General features: G+C 34.5%; 1 protein-coding gene across 1 annotated transcript in view; it reads right to left on the bottom strand.

Moving 5' to 3' along the window:
• The window catches only part of dtn (transmembrane protein 132C dtn), a 95,528-nt gene that overhangs the window by 14,043 nt on the left and 59,135 nt on the right, over window positions 1–22,350 (bottom strand). Inside the window, exons 2-6 of the mRNA XM_089730383.1 lie at window positions 8,859–9,687; window positions 6,210–6,356; window positions 4,093–4,357; window positions 1,162–1,305; window positions 471–645 (exon numbers count right to left, since the gene is read on the bottom strand). Coding sequence (XP_089586509.1) covers window positions 471–645; window positions 1,162–1,305; window positions 4,093–4,357; window positions 6,210–6,356; window positions 8,859–9,687 — 1,560 coding nt within the window. The remainder of the gene's footprint in view (window positions 1–470; window positions 646–1,161; window positions 1,306–4,092; window positions 4,358–6,209; window positions 6,357–8,858; window positions 9,688–22,350) is intronic.

The following is a 22,350-nucleotide window of genomic DNA, read 5'->3' as shown; positions in this document are numbered from 1 at the left end:
TTGAAAGGTGAATCAAAACGTTTTCCGATAAGACTTCCATCAATCATCATTTTATTTTATTTATTTATTAATTCCAATCAGATTTTGTTGCCCTCGAAGATCGAGCTTTCCTGATGGTGAATTTAGCATTAAGCTTCAATCACTAAGCTTCTTAATTAAATATGAATAAAAAAATAATAATGAATCCTATTTATCGTCATCCATTATTATTTACGGTACATTTCTTGACATAATATAACATAATATTTAAAAAAACTACATAAAAAAAAATTATTGACGCTGATTCCGTTTTATATACTTATGTAATTATTAAATATCTATTTTTTTTTTTTTTAAATATGAAATACATCTTATGAATTATTATTATTAATTAGTAATACAGCGTAATACACAGTATTAAAATGTAGCATAAGTCATGAATTTACAAAAGACTAGAAGTGCAAACCATAATGCAATGCTAAAATATCTACCTTTAATTTGGGATAATCTGTTGTCATCCACGTCAATTTCTAGAGGATTCTCAGGCATCCAAACAGTGAACCTTGCCAGGCCGGTGTACGTTCCGTATTTCACTATCACGGACGCGTTCGATGAGCCACGGATCTCGGAGCCATCTACATAGACAGAGCTGCACGACGATGACACCTGAATTGAAGCAATGGAGAATTTTCATTGAAGCTTGCTAAAAAAATTATCTTTCCGCAATAGCGTTTTGGAACGAAGTTCCTTATGGGACGATACGGAGGGGTACCCTAACCGGGAAAAATTGTCCGTAATATAAGTTTTTTATTAGTAATACACACAGTGTACGACTTAACTTTGTAATAACGTACAAAAAATAACATATTTTTTTTATTATTCATTGACCACGATCTCAGAGCGTTCGTTTGAGAAATACACTAACTCTTATGCAAACAAATGTGGGTTGTTGCGAAACCTCCAGTTTTATTTTCTTTATACCTTGAATAGAACTTAAAATTAATATTTTTGATAATAAGGAACGAAGTACCTATCCGGTGTCCCACGACACCATACATATTTTTTATTTCTTTGACCATATAATGCAAACTGAAAAGCTTCCATAGTTCATTAAATTATTAGATTATATTTTGTCGCTAAAAAAATATTTGCGAAAGAAATTGCTTGCGTAATTCAACTTACTTTGAGAACACTCTCGTCTTCCGAATGACAGGAGCTCTGTAATGTGACGTCAGCCACTTGTCCCGCTTGAGAGACTATGAGCACCTTCATTGACTGTGACACTTGACGTCCAGTCAATACGGCTGTATTCAGTACTTCCCAATTCTGAGGACCAATTCGATTGTTGAACAAAAAATAAATTAGGCCAATTTTTTTTTATTGCTTGCATGGGCGGTCGAGCTCACAGCCCACCTGGTGTAAAGTGGTTACTGGAGCCCATAGACATCTATAACGTAAATGCGCCACCCACCTTGAGATATAAGTTCTAAGATCTCAGTTTAGTTACAATGGCTGCCCCATACTTCAGACCGAAACGCATTACTGCTTCACGGCAGAAATAAGCAGGGCGGTGGTACCTACCCGCGCAGACTCACAAGAGGTTCTACCACCAGTAATTACGCAAATTATATTTTTTGCGAGTTTGATTTTTATTACACGATGTTGTTCCTTCACCGTGGAAGTCAATCGTGAACAATTGTTAAGTACGTATTTCATTAGAAAAATTGGCAAAGAATGAAAAACTTGTTTTTTTTTTTTGAGAGAATTAAATAATCGGGCTTATCGTTTGTTTAGCACACACGATTAAAATGTTGATGAGTCGTTGCTATATTATATTTACATTTTATCGTATTCATATTATAACTGTCATAGTTAGGAGTCACGAGTCAGTGTGCGTTCGTCCTTCAGTAAATAGATATGGAGTCACTCGGCCTCGCACGGCACACCGCCCCGGGGCCCGACTAATGGTCCTACGGTATTATCCAGATAAACTAATTGCTTTATAAATATTATTCCGTAACTTCATTATAGCGGCTGCCTCGGGACCGCACACGTTGCTTGCGCATTTAAATTGCTGGGTTCCTCCCAACAATCGCTTAATCTCGCCGGTTTCACCGTTCATTTAGAACTGAATTACGTATCGTGGTGTGTTCGACAAACGAATTACACTAATTTCACTTGTATGGATATACTATTTTTTATTTATTGCTTAGATGGATGGACGAGCTCACAGCCCACCTTGTGTTAAGTGGTTACTGGAGCCCATAGACATCTACAACATAAATGCGCCAACCACGTCGAGATATAAGTTCTAAGGTCTCAGTATAGTTACAACGGCTACCCCCACCCTTCGAACCGAAACGCATTACTGTTTCACGGCGGAAATAGGCGGGGTGGTGGTACCTACCCGTCCGGACTCCCAAGAGATCCTACCACCAGTAATTACGCAAATTATAATTTTGCGGGTTTGATTTTTATTACACGATGTTATTCCTTCACCGTGTAAGTCAATCATAAACATTTGTTGAGTACGTATTTCATTAGAAAAATCGGTATCCGCCTGCGGGATTCGAACACCGGTGCATCGCTACATACGAATGCACCGACGTCTTATCCTTTAGGCCACGACGACTTCAACTTTGATGTTGTATTATTCTCGATAATCATTATATATTATAAAAAAGCTTTCGGTCCACAGCTGCGTCTACGTAATGTCGCGTTGTTGGAGACGTTACTTAGTAGTGGGATAAAACGTGTATTGTTTTCCATTGTTCAAATTATATTCATACCGATTTATGTCAAAAACGCTTGAGTGATTTGGGCGTGAAAACGTAACAGATACATTGAATTGCCTTTACATTCATAATAGTACTATCAAAAGAAAACTATTAATACAATTACTTGCTCTGTAACATACAACACAGTTCAAATTTAAAAAAAATATTGCTTGCTTCAATACGCTTTTAAGCATATCTTGTTCATATCATATCTGTTTTTAATAAACAATTCGGACAAGCAGTATTATGTTTGCAAGTTTTTTCTTGGTGTACTGTTTTGAACAAATGTTTATTTTAAGCCAGAGTGGGTTGCTATTTACTTTTACATTAGATCTCATTGATCATTAAAAATATTGTATATAAAACCTTTAAAGGTACCTAAATAATAATAAAATATGGAAATGTATTTAAAATGTGGCTCAAAACCCTCCTTTTTTGTGCGCTTAAATCTCGGATTAAGGTGATTTAAATATTAATTGAGAAAAGCAAAGGAAGCCGAGGCGTGTTGCGACCGACCGCGCGACGTAGGCGACTATGATCTTTCCAGCCTCCATTAGCACGCGATAAAGTTCCCATTATAGCACTTCATTCATGCTAAGAGAGCACCATTACGCTTTAATCACGGCGATTTGTTACAATCATGTCTGCACTCGATATTAGAAACGTCCCGATAGAATTAGTTTAGTCGCAGAAAGATGTGATAATTTAAAATTGCCCTTTACCTTTTCACATTCTGATCTCGTAGCAACGGTCAAAATATATTCACATAAAAACAGTAACAGTATAAATATATATTTTTTAATGCTTAGATGTGTGATTTGATTTTACTGGTGGTAGGAACACTTGTGAGTCCGCGCGGGTGGGTACCACCACCCTGCCTATTTCTGCCGTGAAGCAGTAATGCGTTTCGGTTTGAAGGGTGGGGCAGCCGTCGTTACTATAATTGAGAAGAAAAAAAAAAAAAAAAAAAAAAAAAGAAGTCCTACCACCAGTAAAACTAACTAACTAATAACTATTAAAATGCCAATAATTACTAAGAAGAAATGGTGCTGGTATCTAAATATATTTAATACTATGACCCAGTATCCACCACCTCCAAAATATACCGTTGCTACCTTATAAGTTACAATTTATCAAAGAAATAAGCTGGTAGCATTTTTTGCGAGTGTTTTTTTAATCAAAAGTTTTCTTTCCATATCTCTCCAAGTTCTCCAACTCTCAACTTTGACTAAAAGAAATTGTTTGTAAGGCCATCTAGTTATTGTTATATCATGTTTTTTTATATATACATACCTATATCGTATAAAACAATTTCGCAACATATAAAATATTATACCTTTGAGATCGGCAAAACAGCTTGTATATCATCTTTTTCAATATCCAGACGTGTATTAACCCGTTCGTGAGGTGGTTCAGCAGTGGTTGAAGACGAAGATATTATTGGAGAAACTTTGGCTGACCAGCTCAAACGTGCTGTACCCCTTCCAGACTCGCCTTCGGATCCCTCAGCGTCACCTTCACCTTCAGGCCCAACTTCCACCAGCCAAGTAAGTACTTCTTCCCAACCAGGACCTCCGGCTCCGATAGTTTCTTCTTCATCACTATTAAATATATTACAAATTGTATTAAAGCACAAAGTCGTTGTCAAACCAAAATCTGCTATGTTCACTTTTTGAGATTTTTACTTTTTGACCTTTTCGTATAGTTCACAGACCTATCTACCGTAGAAACTGTTATGTGTCTATAGCTTTAATATTTATATATAGCTTTCATTTGATATAGTTCTTAAAAATTTACTATCATATAAAATTTTATAGGAAAATGTTTTTACTCGTTAAGTCAAAATAGAGTTTTTGCACATAGCAGATTTTAATTTGACACCGACGATAAGTTAAATAAGTTAGATTTTATCAAAAGGTTTCTGAATGACATAAGTTTCGTAGGTGAACGCAAAGGGTAACTAAGTCGCGTCAAATCGATAGCCACGTACGCTAAGTCACTGTTGAATAACACACAGCGAGAAAACAAATTTTATTCCAGTAAACGTTGAAACTCAAAGTCGTAACATCGAGTTTCATTAAGCATTACAACCAACCGCTAGATTTATTGCTCAGAAAATGTAAAGTCGTGAACAAATTGTGAACAAACCTAAAAAAGGAAATGGAAGGAGAGTTTATTACAAAAATTAAATTGAATAGGTGCTGTCTTCTACTGTTGAAACTGAATTTGAAGTTTATTGGGACGAAAATGTCAAAAAGTAAAAATTAATATTGTTAATAAATTTCTCGTGCTTCGTGGGAGATTTACATATCATTATTTAGTTGGTAAACACTAGAATTTCATAATCTTGCCCGATTATATCAAAAGCTTTTTAGACAAATTAGGCTTTTAACTCAAGTTTCAAAGCAAACTGTTCTGTTCTGTTTGCTTTCGAGATTTGTTTGTTTATTTAAGCCGTCATTGAGACTTGCTAGGTGTGTACATTTTTATTTACTTCTATTGATGTTATCGTTTGAGTAATTTCCTGTAAGTGTATTTTGCTGCTTGACCCAGTTTCTTCGATAGCGTCGTGAATTGGTGAGTAGCTTCGGAAAAATAGAAATGGACTAGGTCCTTTAAATCCGCACTCCATATCTCGGCCGGCCAATAGAATTCGCATGCAACGTCTCATTTTACATTTGATTCTTATAGATTAGTTCATTGATTAAATTTTGATATATATTTTTTTGTTTTAAGCTAGCTCCCTGTAGAAAAGCATACTAATTGCCAATGCGATATGTTGATGGAACCTCGAATGATTACAATGGTTAATTCATGTGGTAGATTTTGCGTCTGATCTTTTTTAAACCCGTATCAAAAAAAAAATTATAAGCAAATTACCATTTGGGTGCACGTTGTCTGTGTCATAAAATTGAATGTTAAATAGTCAGTAAGTAAGGGCAAGTAAGGTTTCATTGGCAAAGTGAACATACATCCCAACTTGTAGAAAAAGACAAACAATACTTTAATACCATAGATATTCATCGTATCTCGAAAAATGAGCAAAAAACGCAACCGTTTTACAGTTGCGTTATGTCCTATAGATATCCCATGAAAAATGCCCTGACAATAACTAGACACCAGATAGATAAAGAGCTTGTCTGTCTATTTACGCACATCAAGCATAGCAATTAAAATACGTAACGTACTACATATTATAAACATTCTTAAAGCCTTCACCTACTAAATATTAAAATTATTATCACTTTAAATAGAACGTAAGACGGATAGCGGCTGAGAAACACCGAAGAGGAGTAACTTTGAAAGTATAATACGATGGAACTTGGCTAAATTCAATATATTGAAACGCATTAAGTTTGATACTAAGAAGAGCGTTTGATTTTAATCAATGTTTGCGTTGACCTCTTTATGTCTCTCCCGTTTGAACTAATAACATTAGTACATACAACTTACAAGTCAATATCGTCGTCATCCCGCAGTGGCTGCTCCAATCTTGTAGCTGTGACAGTCGCAGAGCGCATCTTTACTTCTGAAGTGACAGCCCAGCGCGAGTTGGCAGCCGTAACACTTAGCAGCCTCAATCCCGACTTGACTTTCATTCTATGTTTGTCAAAATCAAATAATCAATCCAAATATTCAACAAATTAAATAACAATAAATTTCTTTATAGTCTACTTAAAACTTAAGCACTTAAATAGTGCTAGCATGGATGGAATGAGAAATGCAACATAATAAACTGAAATGCACAGTAATATCGATTTGGTAACATTCAAAAGATGATTTAGCAATGTAGAAAAATTTCAGGGTTTCTAAGTAGCAGGTTATTATTACCGCCCACCCTGGAGTTCTTATTAGTTCGTAGAATTCCATTTTTACGTCTCTACAGCGATCTATTTTCACGCCCTGACGTACCTACACGCTTAAACATTGTAAAACTAAAAATAGTTCGATAAATTCGTTTTACATAGGGCGGGCATTCTTGAAATTCCAGTCGTTATAGTGGTAATTGAAAAAGCGCGGGCTGTGATATCGGAGGTAGGATAAACTACTCTACATTTAGGACCATGATGGCTCTGGTCATAATTCAAATGATGGTTGTTTAAGTTTCGAAGCTGACAGTACTCCTAATGAAATTATGAATAAACATACTTTTCCTTTTCTTTAATACCTAAATACATTATAAATCTGCATTGGCTTTAAGTCGATATATGCTTAAATTCGAATTTCGGAACATTAGTATTTCACTGCAGCTCTCTATATCTTGGAACTTATTATACAATTTCAGTACGTTCCCAAAAGTCGTCAGAATTCACGGATCTATATAGTTCGTTGCTTTACTTTTAATATTGTATTATAGTGTACCAACATTTCTGCACTAAATTCACTAGATTCCCTCAATTTTTGCAAATATTTCCTTGCAGAAGCTGTAAAATATGTTCAGTGTACCGACCATAAATGTTCAAACACGTGAAATATGAACCGCAAGACGTTATTCGCAGATTTTATTGTAGGTTATATAAAAAGGAAATCTTTCCAACATTCCTACATCTATTTTATGTATATTTAAGAAACTGCTTGATGTTATATTTATGTAGTAAAAAACAGTTCTAACTGTCTAAATGTTTGAAATGTGTTCCAAATAGTTTCAGATTTGAGAGAATCAACTTTTTAAAATGAAGGGTAGAAGGAAGTCCCACTTAAAACACAGCTATTTATTTCTGAGTTAATCGAGTGTATTGAATGACTTTAAAACCCTCAGAACTCATATAATAAATCACATACCCTGTACTTTTTGGGAACCATAAGATACTTCGCTTCTTGAAAATGAGGAATTAGGAGAAGTGATTCACATTACAAATTAGTTCCTTTAGACCTTATTCTAAGCAAAGTGTCACAAAAAACGTCAGCTTATTTAAAAATTTCTCTGTCTCTACGTAAATTCTTACTAATTTTATTGAAAGTTCGTTAATGAAACTTTCAATGAAAAGTTCTAAGAAGAAAGTTCTATAAGCTCAATTTGTACATAAATGTCAGTAAACAATATTATAAATTTTTTAACGGTAGTTAAGTGTTAACAATACTAAAATATTCATTTTAGGCTAGACATTTGACTTGTCCGTGATCACAAAAACAATAAACTATTTGAAATGTTGGAATCTATTTAATGTATAATAAACGTTACGATTAACCCTAAAAATTGGCTGCGACTCGGAAACGGTTTGGAAACAATATAATTGAGCATGAGAAACAGTGAAACTAAACCTTATTTCATCGACTTGAAATTGTAGCAAAACTTATAATTGGTGCATCCAGGTTGAGAGCACCCGGAGCTCTCGTAATAAAGTTATGAGTGCGGTCGACAGGGTCAACTTGGACATAAATGAGAAAATACCTAGTCGGCGCCTCATTCGTTTTCAACCTTTGAAACTTTGCCAATATTAAATTACAAGTGGCTTTAAAAAAAGAGTCTCTATGCGCTTTCATTAATGAATAGTCGTAATTTTAGGAAAAAGCTTTTGGTGCCAAGTAAATGTTTCGAAACCTTTCGCCCCACGCAAGCCTAAATCAAACATGAACCCAAACATCGACAGACCACGAAATAAATATACAAACATTAGCGTACAACATCTAAACAAGTTTTATATTATGAAGAGACTTTTCGGTGACAGCATTTCTCCTTGAACCGTTAAGTTGGATCTCAACATAACTCACAAAGCGACATGCCACGCTATTGCTTAATAATATATTATTATGACATTTAGACTTAGAAGTTCGACGACTTCTATAAAGTTTTACTTTTACTTAGTGGGCTACTACATTATTTATTATTTTCTTAATTATTGTACTGTTTTTTTTTTTACCTATTCACTAGTAGACTAGGGAGATACGCCCAGACAGATAGGTGAGCTCACGAGCTGAACATGAGAAAATTTGCTAACAGAGCAGTGCTTGGTAGAATCTAGCACTTCGGAATCGCGACCCACTGAGAAGATGCCGCGAGAAACTCAGTAGATTGTGTCTATGGGTTAGTTTGCTTGCCGAAATCTTGTTCGTTGTATTGGATATCTGAATTAATCTATTATATCAGAATTTATAGCATACCTGATGGCAACGTGTCCTATATTGTGAGAACTGTCACGACGAACAACAAAAGGTAAATGTATTCTAGAATGCGGATACAGAGGTGCTCGTGGTAGAAGGAGGGCTGCATCGCCGGCTCTTGCTTCTCTATAACCTGCTCTTGCACCGGCAAGAATCACGGATCCCAATGGCCAGGCTGGTTGTACTGAGACCCGACCGCACGTATCCTCTCCGGATTCACCATTGCCAGCTTCTGTGGCACTGTAAGCTAACCTAACAGTTCTTGGTGGTCTTTTTCCTTTACCGTCAGCTGGCCACCACGCTGCAGGAACTGTTAATTCAGCCAAGCAAGCCCCCTCTTCGCCTTCTGGACCACATGTGGCCGTTAACGATTTCGATCCAAGACTCGCATGCAATGTTATGCAAACACGTCGAGGTCTAGATGCTGCTCTTCGTGCACCTTCCCCCCCTGTGTGAAACAGTACACGTAACACAGGCGAGTCTCGGGGCAGTTCTCGGAAGACTAAATGAGCCGAAACATCCAGCCTGTGAGCGGTGGCTTCCTGTAATTCAATCAAACTTGCATTCCTTTTCGGTGGCTCCAATGGATCGGGTACTGCATAACGCGCAGGAACAGTTTGTTTTGTGGAAAAAGGACCGTATGTAGCTCGCACTGAAGCCGGCGCTGAGCCTTGTAAAATCGTGAATCGATCTAGAGACAGCAAAGCCCCCGGTAAAGCCGTCCCTATTGATTCAGGCGGGGGACCGGCACCGTTCCATCTTGGAGTGTGTTTCAAAAAGAACCCGCTGTCTTTATTTTCAAAATGAACTTCGACAGCTAATCCCGTTCCTGAAAATAAAACAATCGTTAGGTTATTTATTTATTCAGCATCATGCACAAGGGTACAATGGCGGACTTAATGCCTGACGCATTCTGTACCACTCAACCAAGGGTGGTGTAGAGAATCCTGTGGTAGGTGTATTACTTAATGCAAGAATAACCAAATTGATAATAATATTACATACATATACAAACACAAACACGGAACATACATATATACATATACACATGAACACACATATATGTGGGAATAATTAGGTGTAACCATTGGCCACACCGACCTGACAGATGACAGATTGCGCATGAAGTATAAGACAGACTTATTAAGACGAAATAAGAAAAGACCTAATTTTTTTCATTATCATCTTAGAATGCGAATTATTTTGTATATGTATGTTCGAATAGTAAATATAATTATTGTAATAATCTATTACATGCGCGCTTTATTCATAAAAATCGCTAATTAATGTTTTGTTCAATAAATTACCTAGTGAAACCCGGTCGTGTTTTACGTATAGCCTGCTATTAACGTGAACGCCAAATAAGTACACAAAGAAAACATGACAGAAATAATGGGCAAATGCATATGCCAATACGAGCAAATTTATATGTTTATCTTTTAATTATGTACCTACTTTTAATAACCTATAAATGAAATATTTTTCGTTGCGATAAAGTACCAAAATAGTAAAATACGGAACAGGCTTTTTGCAATAAATACAACTTGTAAACATAAAAGTATTTTAACCTACAATATGTAATCGTACATATATCGCGCGTTAACTTCATAATGACACCAACAACGGTTAAATTGTAAAGAGAGCTCTCCGATGTTCCTTAGAAGAAATGACGTGAATGTAAAGGATAAATAACATTATAAGCCGAGGAGTGAACGCTAGAGTGCTTTCGTGTGGTTAGGGATGGCTTACGTCACGACCTCCTCAGACGTCTTGTATGAAGTATGAATCGGCATTTACGCCGCTTTTTTATGTAAGAACCTTGCCGAAATAACTAGCTTTTATTGGTAAAATTTTTAAAAAACTACTAGAGAATGTTGTAAAAGCAATAATGCTACCAAAGTAAACACTACTTTATGTGGCCACTGCCTACCTGACAGTGCCTTACGGGTGAATTTGTCTGTGCCAATTCACCCGTAACTTAAATCTACATAGTATAATAATTAAATTAAGCTTTGTATTTACCTAGGCGGAGACAATTAAGCGGTAACTGCCAAATTACCTACGTGCGGAAGGATTGCTTCATTTGCAAGGTAACGCTAGTGTTGAGTCACGTGCTCTTCGTATATATGAGGAAAGGGGAAAAGGGAGGATAATAAAACACATTTGCACGTGACTGCCTCAGAACAAAGAAAAAAACAGCAATATTTTTTTAGGCTTCAACGCCCTAAAAATATGGAATGGTCGAAAAGGAAAACTTATTGAAACGTTTTGTTCCTGGTTTTCATAAAACTGTTTATTTTCTGTTAATTAAATGATTATTTAATAAAAATTAAAAATGTTTACCCACTCAGGAATATGAAAAGATAAAACAGTTTAGCACCAATTTCTCTTTTGTTTCTTATACGATTTTCCCAAGTATATATTGTTTTTTCTAAAGTCAAAAACAAAAAAAAACTAAAATGTAATACACAAAATTATTCTAAATCTAAATGGTGAGGCGCTTATGGTCCAGTTTCGATCCTTGGGCGAATACTACTCAGAATTAAATAGCAAAAAACTGACCGTATTGCTTCGAGTCATATTTTATCTATACTTTAATTTCCTACAGATGAAAGGCTACCTTAGCAAAAAGAACTTCACGAATTGATATCGCTTTTTCCGATCGCACGCTCGGTGAAGAGGGAGGCGCTTCGAGCTATAATAACTATCTTTGAACAAAATTTCTTACATATTACGAGAACTTTGGTCAACGTCTGGCCTTTTGTGGAATATAATATACTTAGAAAACTTTATATGTTTTGTTGGCAACATTCTGATAGGATAGTGTGAGTAGATACTATCTGTGTGTGCGTTTGTTAAATCTTATATTGATTGTGCTCCATGAGTTTTATATAATACTTTAATATTGTGTTCGTTACTGTATTATTATGGATTTTTAATTAACATTTCAGTGTGTGTAATTATATGATTGTTTTATTCTAATTTATTCCTGTAGTAGCGATTCCTATAGATTCCTGTAGATTTATTTAGATGAAATATTAGGTTTTAACTATGAAATTGCCGGTTAGTATACACTTCATTGATATTATGAGTATTTGTGCGGCAATGCTACTGTGGCGGAACTTGTATTCCATTATTACTCATATTTTCATCGTGTTCATATTGATGTAAAAGATACAAATATTGTGAAAACAAAACACTAATCAGTAAAGAAATAACTAGAATAAAAAATTGAATTTCATATTTTAAAATAAAATTCATTTGTATTTAGAATTTATTGCCATCCACACAAACTTTAATACATTTCAAATGGTCAGTATTGTAAGACGGCTATTTAAAATATGACCTATTTTATATTATATAATGTAAAATAGTATAATTTTCTTGAAAGAAAGTTATTACTTTTTACGAAAAGTTATTACATTTAACGAAAGTTTTACTGTACCTGATTAATTATTTTATTATTAATTAATTTAATATAAATGAGCAATCATATAAAAATGACAGATTCCAAATTCAAATGTAATATTTTGTTTATTTTTAATTGTAACAGTATTTATGGCCAGACTAAGTAAAGGAAGTATATAAGAATCGAAGATGATTTAATCGTGGTCTATACTATAATCATGTAATGTGATTCTCGGCGTACACGTATCAAACGATACGACAACGTAGGTAACTAAATCCCACAATTGTGTATCAATTATTCTAAATGCAATTAAAAAAAAACCCCACGCAACAACTTCAAAGGAAATTATAGGTATATTATTAATTTATTTATAATTAATCAGGTACATTATTAATTTGGTATACGCGTCAATGCGTAAACATGTAAAACTCACTATGTTGTTCCGTTTTATTCGTCAAATTTGTCCCCTCAAATTAAATCATGTCGGGCTTGAGAGCTTTTCAATAAAGAGCAATTATAGTTGAGTAGGATGGGTGTGCCGCAATATGAGCCCACACGAGAACGAAATTTGAAGCATTCATCATCATCGTTTCATATAATAATACGTCGTCGACCATCATTAATTGAAAAGTTAAACAATAGAAAACATAATATCCGTCAATTAAACACTATTTATAAAGTTTATTTTCCTTTGAAGTTGTTGCGTGGGTTTTTTTTAATTGCATTTAGAATAATTGATACACAATTGTGGGATTTAGTTACCTACGTTGTCGTATCGTTTGATACGTCAAAGAATCACTTTAGGTCATTATATAATAGTATAGACCACGATTAAAGCATCTTCGAATCTTATATACTTCCTTTACATTCTATTTCTTAAAGATGAAACTTGAATTTGTCAGTATAATCTCTTCTTCTTTTTCTTCACCTTATTCCACTAGGTGGGGTCGCCACAGCTAATTTTTCTCTTCTATTCTCTTCTATCAGCCGTCACCTCAACACTCACTCCTCCCTCTCTCATATCGTCATTCACACACTCCATCCATGTCTTCTTTGGTCGACCTCATCCCCCTCTACCTTGCACTACCATTTCCATACATCTCCTAGTTACATGCGTCTCTCTACGCATCACGTGTCCATACCGCGCTAACCGTCCGCTTTTTAATCTACAAACAACAATGCAGTAGATTAATTTTAAATTGGTAGGAAGAGCAAAGAGCGATAGAAAGCTCTATTTTTTTTATTTTTTTTTATTTATTAGGCTCACAATACAACATCACAACCTAAAAGATACATAAAAAACACAAGTAAAAAGGAACAAAATCTGGCTTGCAACATAGCTTGTGTTTCAATCAGCGTAACATGCACTAGCTTAAGTGTATTATATTCTATGACACTAGCTGCGTTTAAAAAGTTAGTCAATGCAGACTTACTAAATTTTTTTTCTTTCTTATATGCGTGGACGAGCTCACAGGCCACCTGGTGTTAAATGGTTACTGGAGCCCATAGACATCTACAAAGTAAATACGCCACCCACCTTGAGATATAAGTTCTAAGATCTCAGCATAGTTACAACGGCTGCCCTACCCTTCAGACCGAAACGCATTACTGCTTCACGGCAGAAATAGGCAGGGCGGTGGTACCTAACCGCGCGGCCTCACAAAAGGTCCTCCTACCACCAGTAAATTACTAAATACCGTTTTAAAAACATATTTATACGAAGACAAAAAATGATAAAAACTTTATACACATAAACGCCTACGGGGATTACTTTCCAAAGATAATACTAATTTGTATGTTTTTTTTTGGTTCCCCAATTGTTCGTTCTGCCCGACTTTGCGTAGATAAACATACAAACTTTCATAAATTGTTACAGAATAAAGTTAATAAATTAATTGATGAAAAGAAAATAAATTCATATAGAGTAAAGTAAAATTGTTTGCTTGACTATTAGAATCAGCAGACTGCTGGAACTGCCTCGAATATCGTATTATAAAATGGCGTGGGGCGTAAGAGCATTATGGCAAAAGAAGAAAAATAAGTCAATACGTTACAATATATTAATTGGACTATATTCATAATTTCTTTACGCGAACCTATACGTTGAATAACTTCTTAACAAATTGTTTTCTACTTTGATTAAGCTTTATTAGCATTTTTGTTAAATAATAATTATTGGTACGTTTTTATTGTTGCACTAAAAACGGCTCTTTGACGTCAGCCCTCGCCGCAAATTTACATAACCACACGTTCCGTCATTTCGTGTCCACTGATGTTAGCTGTAAGCTGAATTTTAACGAGATCGGTACAAGGGCGGATCCAGCTTTGGTGCCAGGAGGAGGTCACATAGTCATGGTCAAGTCAAGAACTTATAATTTAATTTTGATAACAATAGATACAAGTAAAAAGTAGGTATTTTATTAATGTATGTAAGTACTGTACTTAAAAATATTTATTCTTTATTGTACACTTGAAAAACTTAACACATAATAGCTTGTACATATACACGTACATATTGCATCTTCTCTTGAAGACATCCAGAGAAGCACTATCACGCCCGGAATGAGGCAGATTATTTAATTCCATAACCATGGTCCTAAAATCATTATGTTCAATATGTGGTTCACCTAGGTCCTGGAACTAGCTCAGGGGGGGGGGGGGGTCATTGTTAGTGGGTACATCCCTATTAAGAATGAGCTGTAGCTCAACACTAGTATATAAAAAAGGATATAGAAGAGTAGCGTCATAACACTATGGTCTCTAAGAAAATGTATAACAGTAAAACCAGTAATGTCCAGTTAAATAAATAATATATATATTAATAAAAGGTTTGTTTTCTCTCGTCTGAGCATCTCCACACCCTTCAGGTTATGGGCCCAGGACCCGAGACTGCTCAGACAGGACCCGAGACTGCCCAGACAGAACCAGAGACTGTACAGAACTAGAACCAGACTGCCCAGAGTGAGAAAAGTGTAAAAGAAAATAAAACAAAATGAATAACCAAGAAGAAAATATAGAAAAACTTACGAACTCTGAAAATTTCCACATCTGGAAATTTGAGATAAATATACATGTTTCGGCATCGAATCTGTCGGAAGTGTTGAAAGAAACAAAACCAGAACAGAGAGAAAAACCAGAATTCCAAACTAAGGATGCTAAGGTAAAGAAGTTGATTTTAAACTCCATAGATAGAAAATTAAAAGGTCACATCATAAATTGCAAAAATGCACATGAAATGTACAATAAGCTATGTGCAATATTTGAAGGATCTGAAGAAAGAAACAAGTCTTCCTTATTACAAGATTTCTTTAACTTCATATTTGAAAACCAGACAATGTCACAGTTGATCACCGATATAGAAAACTTGAGGATGAGATTAAATAATCTTAAACAAAATATTGATGATGACATGGTAATTTCAAAAATATTAACCTGCTTACCAAATCAATATAAATTCTTCATCACAGCATGGGAATCAACACCCGATGACAAAAAGACACTTACCAACTTAACTAACAGACTTTTATCAGAAGAAAACAGATTTATAGAAAGGAAAATTGAGTACAAACAGGTTGCTTTTAAGGCGGAGAATAAAAACATAAAATGCTTTAAATGTAACAAAATAGGCCATCTAAAAAAGGATGTAAGATGTGCATTTTCTGTAAAAGATATAACCATGAAGAGAAAGATTGTAAGTTAAAAAACAGCTGTTGTTCAATTTGTAAGAAAAATAATCACACAGAAGAAAATTGTTTCTTTAAGAAAAAAGGTAATAGTAAGAAACATAAAAATGTTACTTTTTTGACACAAAACTCTGAACAGACCTCAATAAAATTCATAGTAGATTCTGGAAGCACAGTGCATATGACAAATGACTCTAGCATTTTAAGCAATTTCGAAGAAATGGATTCTACAGTTTATGCAGCCAATGATGAAAAAATGAAAGCACAAGGATCAGGTACTGTCCATGGAATGTCATGCGATTTACAAAATACTTTATTTATACCAGACCTAGCACAAAACCTTTTGTCTGTAAATTGTGTTACCAACAATGATGGCTCTGTTGTGTTCACAAAGAATAAAGTGGAGATTTACAAAAATTCAAAATTAATTTTAACCGGCAATAAAGAAAATGGCTTATACAGGGTGAATTTAGAACAAGAACTGAAAAATGAAAATAAATCCTTACTTACACAAGTAAACGGAACAGCATTGGAATGGCATGCAAAACTGGGACACCCAGGTAAATCAGTACTAGAAACACTAACAAAAGTTGCAGACGGCATAAATATACAAGGACCAAAAGTATTACAAGAACAGTGTAAAATATGTGCTGAAGCAAAACAGTCAAGACTACCATTTAATACAATCAGAACTCGTGCTGAAAGGTACCTACAAATAATACACACAGACATATGTGGTCCCTTCGAAGAAAAAACTTATGATGGATACAGGTATGTTTTAACAATAATGGACGACTACAGTCATTTTACAAAAATCTATTTACTTAAAAACAAGAGCGATGCAAAAGAAGAAATTAAAAATTATATTGAAGAAACGGAGCGAGAGAAAAATAGTAAAGTATCGATTATAAGATGCGACAACGGAGGTGAATATACTAGTAACGATTTTAAAGTATTTTGTCAACAAAAAGGTATAAAATTAGACTACACAGTGCCCTACTCACCACAATTAAATGGCAAAGCTGAACGCCTAAACCGGACATTATTAGAAAAAACAAGAGCATTACTATTTGATTCTAAATTGAACAAAGAAATGTGGGGTGAAGCAATATATTGTGCTACTTATATTTTAAACAGACTACCAAGTGATGCCCTGAAAAACAAAACACCATATGAAATGTGGGTTGGAAAAAAGCCTAATATATCTAATATGCAAAAGTTTGGATCTGCTGTCTATGCAAAACAGTTACATCCAAATGTAAAGAAACTGGATCCTAGAAGCAAGAAACTGATAATGATCGGATACACTAATAATGGGTACAGACTGTGGAATGACAAGGAGAGAAAAATAGAGATATCAAGGGACATAGTGATAGTAAAAAGTGAAACTGAACAAAAGAAAGAAAACTATAAGAAAATAAATAATAATAAAAGTGAAAATGATGAAAAAGAGACAACAGAAAACCAGGAAGAGACTATAGATAACCAGGAAGAGACTATAGATAACCAGGAAGAGACAACAGAAAACCAGGAAAAGACTACAGAAAACCAGGAACAGATTATAGAAAAGCAGGAAGAGACAACAGAAGAAAATAAAAATGATGAGACTTTTGAAGATGTAATACCAGAAACTGAATCACAAGAGACAGAAAGAGAAAGAAACAGACATAATGAAGAAGATGGTTATCTAAGAAGAAGCAAGAGAATTAAACACATACCAATACATTTAAGAGACTACAGCTTACTTACTTACAGAGAGGCTGTAACATCTAAAGAGGGAGAAAACTGGGAGAAGGCCATAAATTTGGAGAAGGAATCCTTGGAAATCAATAATACCTGGGAAGTAGTAGACAAGAAAGAGGCAAAAGATAGTAAAATACTTACAAACAAATGGGTATTCCGTGTGAAAGATAATGGGACTTATAAAGCTAGACTTGTTGTACGAGGATTTGAACAAAACAGTATTGACTACAATGAAATATACAGTCCAGTTGTCAGTCAGTCAACTTTAAAATCTTTATTTGCACTTGCTGCTTCTAAAGACTATAACATGATGACATTTGATGTTAAGACTGCATTTTTATATGGAGAGCTGGAAGAAAATGTGTATATGAATATACCGGATGGATATGAAAAACAACCTGGGAAGTTTGTCGATTAAAGAAATCCTTATATGGACTAAAACAAGCTCCTATTACATGGAACAAAAGATTTACAAAAGCAATGTTAAAACTTGGTTTAAAAGCTACTAAAACAGATCAGTGTGTATTTACAAATGAAGATAATACAATAATAATAGCAATCTATGTAGATGATGGACTTGCTTTGGCTAAAGAAAAGCAAACATTAAAAAACATTTTAAACTGCCTAGAAAAGGAATTTGAAATAAAAGTATACAATGATCCTACTACTTTTATTGGATTTGAAGTCAAGAAGACTGAGAAAGGTATAACACTGAAACAAGAAAACTACATTGAAAACTTATTAAAGAAATTTAGTATGGAAGATTCTAAACCTGTTAAGACACCCTGCAATACAGAAAATAAAACAGAAACGCAAAACACAGATACTATAAATTTTCCATATAGAGAACTGATTGGAGGACTTCTATATGTATCTACAAGAACAAGGCCAGACATAAGTCAAGCTGTAAATGAAGCAAGCAGAAAAATAGAAAACCCTACGAAAGATGATGTGATAGCTGCAAAGAAAATACTAAAATATTTAAATGGAACAAGACAGAAAGGAATCATGTACAAGAAAGGAGGAGATATTTCAAAACTAAATGCATACTGTGATGCAGACTATGCCAATTGTATCAAGACTAGACGCAGTACAACCGGATTTGTGATAATGTTAGCAGAAGGACCTGTGTCTTGGTGTTCAAAACGACAACCAATCGTTGCATTATCATCAACCGAAGCAGAGTATATTGCAGCAGCTGATTGCTGTAAGGAATGCTTATATTTAATGTCATTTTTAAAGGAGTTGATTGGTTCTGAAGTTGAAATCACATTAAATGTTGATAACCAAAGCGCTATTCAGCTGATCAAAACAGGTTCATTCAATAAAAGATCCAAACACATTGATGTGAGATACTATTTTATTCATGAAAATTATAAAAATGGTAAAATTAATATTAAATATTGTCCTACTGATAAACAGACTGCAGACATATTTACAAAACCATTGTTAAATAATAAATTTAATTTTCACGCCCAAAATATTGTCAACTAAATAAGTTCATTATATATGTATATAACTTAAGAAACATCTACTTAAAATTTGTATAATTTAAAATTTGATAGCATAGAATAACAAGTATTATTTAAATTGTAAACAATTTTAATAATAGGAGAAGGTGTTAGTGGGTACATCCCTATTAAGAATGAGCTGTAGCTCAACACTAGTATATAAAAAAGGATATAGAAGAGTAGCGTCATAACACTATGGTCTCTAAGAAAATGTATAACAGTAAAACCAGTAATGTCCAGTTAAATAAATAATATATATATTAATAAAAGGTTTGTTTTCTCTCGTCTGAGCATCTCCACACCCTTCAGTCATGACCCCCATGACCCCCCCTGGATCCGCCCTTGGATCGGTAACGGCATGGCCGCTTTAATTGCTAATGCGTTGTCTGTTAAAACACAGTTAATAATATCATGAACTGATATCTTATACCTTTAAACGAGCAATTCTTGTATATTAATATATATATAATCTGAATCTCGGAAACGGCTCCAACGATTTTCATAAAATTTAGTATACAAGGGATTTCGGGGGCAATAAATCGATCTAGCTACGATTTATTATCAGAAAATGTTGTTTTATTCGTGTTTTCAATAATCAACTCTTCCGGACATCTATTGGCGAATAATAATACTATTTTTCTTAATTGAGGGCAACTAACCGCTTTAAAGACACAACAAGATGGCGTTATCAAAAAAAAAACCGAGCAAGGCTCGGTCATCATCTATAATTTAATTATAAGTGAAATTCAAGCTTGGCGCTGTTTTCACTGGTTAATTATCCGTCCGAAGTGCTACTTTGTTTTCCTATATAACTAATTTCTAAGTCTTATTCCCTCATAACTAATCAAGAAACTTGTCATGGCCAGATTATGTCCGCGCGAGAACTTAGTAGATACATAGTTTCTCGATTCTCCCTCTTTCTGCCCTGAAACGATCCAATCAATTTGCAACACAAGGAAACTGTTATATCAAAGCAATTGAACTATCATCCTTAAATCTTAAGATAGATGATGGCGTTCACGTTGTTACATTTGAGCTCCAGCTACTACTTAATAAAAGGTGAGTCACCTATCTCGAAGCACATAGTTGAAGTCTCAATTGTGTTGGATAACGGCTCTGCTACTGTTTATATCGAAACACGTTATTGCTTAGCGACGGAGATAGGGAGAAATTGGTGCCTCTGTATGCCGCTCAAAATACGCCCCAACTCTAGTACAGACGAATTACCAGAAGCAGTTTTCTAGTATAAAATACTCGGAATACACTGCTGCTTTTTCTGCGGTGAGCACTTAGTCGCCTTTATGATACCTAAAGGACAAGATGAGGTGGTGTTATTAACATTGTTGAATGAATGAATGAAAATTCTTTATTGCACAAAATATTGTACAAAGGCGAACATAACGGTATGCAGGCATTCTCTCCCAGTTAACCCTCGTTGATGAAGTTGATCATTATTATTATTATGTTGATAATTGATTTTTAACATTAACGTTCATTGATTGATTGTTAACATTATTAAAACTGTTCAATTGATTTTTCTCATGTTTTTAATTAGTCAATCGTGGTTAATGAAACACACAATGTTTTCTAATTCTTGTTTTAATAGCTACAATAGTGAAAACCCCAATGAAATTTCCCAGTGACAGCCATTGTTATTATTATCATGCACAATGGCCGAGAAGAACAGACATTTATTTTTACTTTATTAAATTATGTTTAAGTTAAATAAGATCATGTTATGTAGAACGTGTAATTACAAATGTTTGGAGGAGTTGTTCCAGATCTCCTTCAATATTCCTTGTAAAGAAATTCACCCCCTCATTATTTCATGAACTGAAGATCATTTTTGACTCAATTCACTTCAAGTTTTGAAGCAACCTGAGAGCTGAACCTTGTGGAGAACATTTTCCATCATTATTTTTAAAACCAGTCTCGAATAATCGACAAAATGTTGATCTATGAACTAGTTAGGAATAAAATAAAGAGAGAGAGAGAGAGAGAGAGAGAGAGAGAGAGAAAACAGTAAACAAGCAGATACATTTGGACATTTGTACAATACAAAATATAAAATTACCTATGTTTTTACACAATAATTACATGTATTAAGCCTTCAGTTCAGATTTCATCTGATGATTTGATGAGTAACTCTACCGGTAATGTTACAAAGCATGCATTATATGTCCAATATTTATTGAAAAAAAGTATGTTTCATATTAATTAAACAATAAGGATTACGTGAAATTCAAAACTGGACACTTATTTTTGTTGTTTTATGCACATTTTTATGCACAAACCGGGAAGAAATAAGGAAACCGTTAGCATGTATGTAGACAAGTTAACCATAGACAAGTTAACATCACGAAACTAAGTTGCTGGCTGTTACGTGGTAACGGGTAATATAATTTTATACAATACGTATCCACAAATAACTTCCACTAAGAGGGAAAAAAATAACGAGGGCTATTTGGTTTAAGCAACATTTTTGCAACGTTATGGAAGATCCATTTTTACTGGTGGTAGGACCTCATGTGAGTCCGCGCGGGTGGGTACCACCACCCTGCCTATTTCTGCCGTGAAGTAGTAATGCATTTCGGATTAAAGGGTGGGGCAGCCGTTGTAACTATACTTGAGACCTTAGAACTTATATCTCAAGGTGTTGTGGATGTCTATGGGTTCCAGTAACCACTTAGCACCAGGTGGGCTGTGAGCTCGTCCACCCACCTAAGTAATACAAAACAAAAACAAAAAAAAATTTAAGTTTCAAATTTGGAAAAAATATCATAACAAAAACCTTCGTCTGCTATTTCGTTGGTGTAAACATAATAACAAACTAAGTTCAATTAAGCACATCGAACTGTTGATGCTATAATATTAAAACGCACCTTTAATTACAAAGACAAATGTCGCGTACCAAACGAAATGTCGCTTAAACCAATGCGCTTAAGCCATGCCATAACGCTTAAGCCTTTCACCCCTCGATAATAATAATGGGGACAAATCACGCTCGGTCATTTAGCCCAAACTAGGATTCCTGGTACCATTTGAACCAAAGATTGATATACACATTTATATACATTTAAATAGATACATTTATATAAATTAAACAGCCAGACAAAGAACAAACAAACATGTTAATCACACGAATG

Source organism: Bombyx mandarina, chromosome 10 (genome assembly GCF_030267445.1).
Source record: "Bombyx mandarina strain Sakado chromosome 10, ASM3026744v2".
Lineage (NCBI taxonomy): Eukaryota > Metazoa > Arthropoda > Insecta > Lepidoptera > Bombycidae > Bombyx > Bombyx mandarina.
Note: the sequence above shows the minus strand (reverse complement) of the source record. Positions and strands in the feature narration are given on the sequence as shown.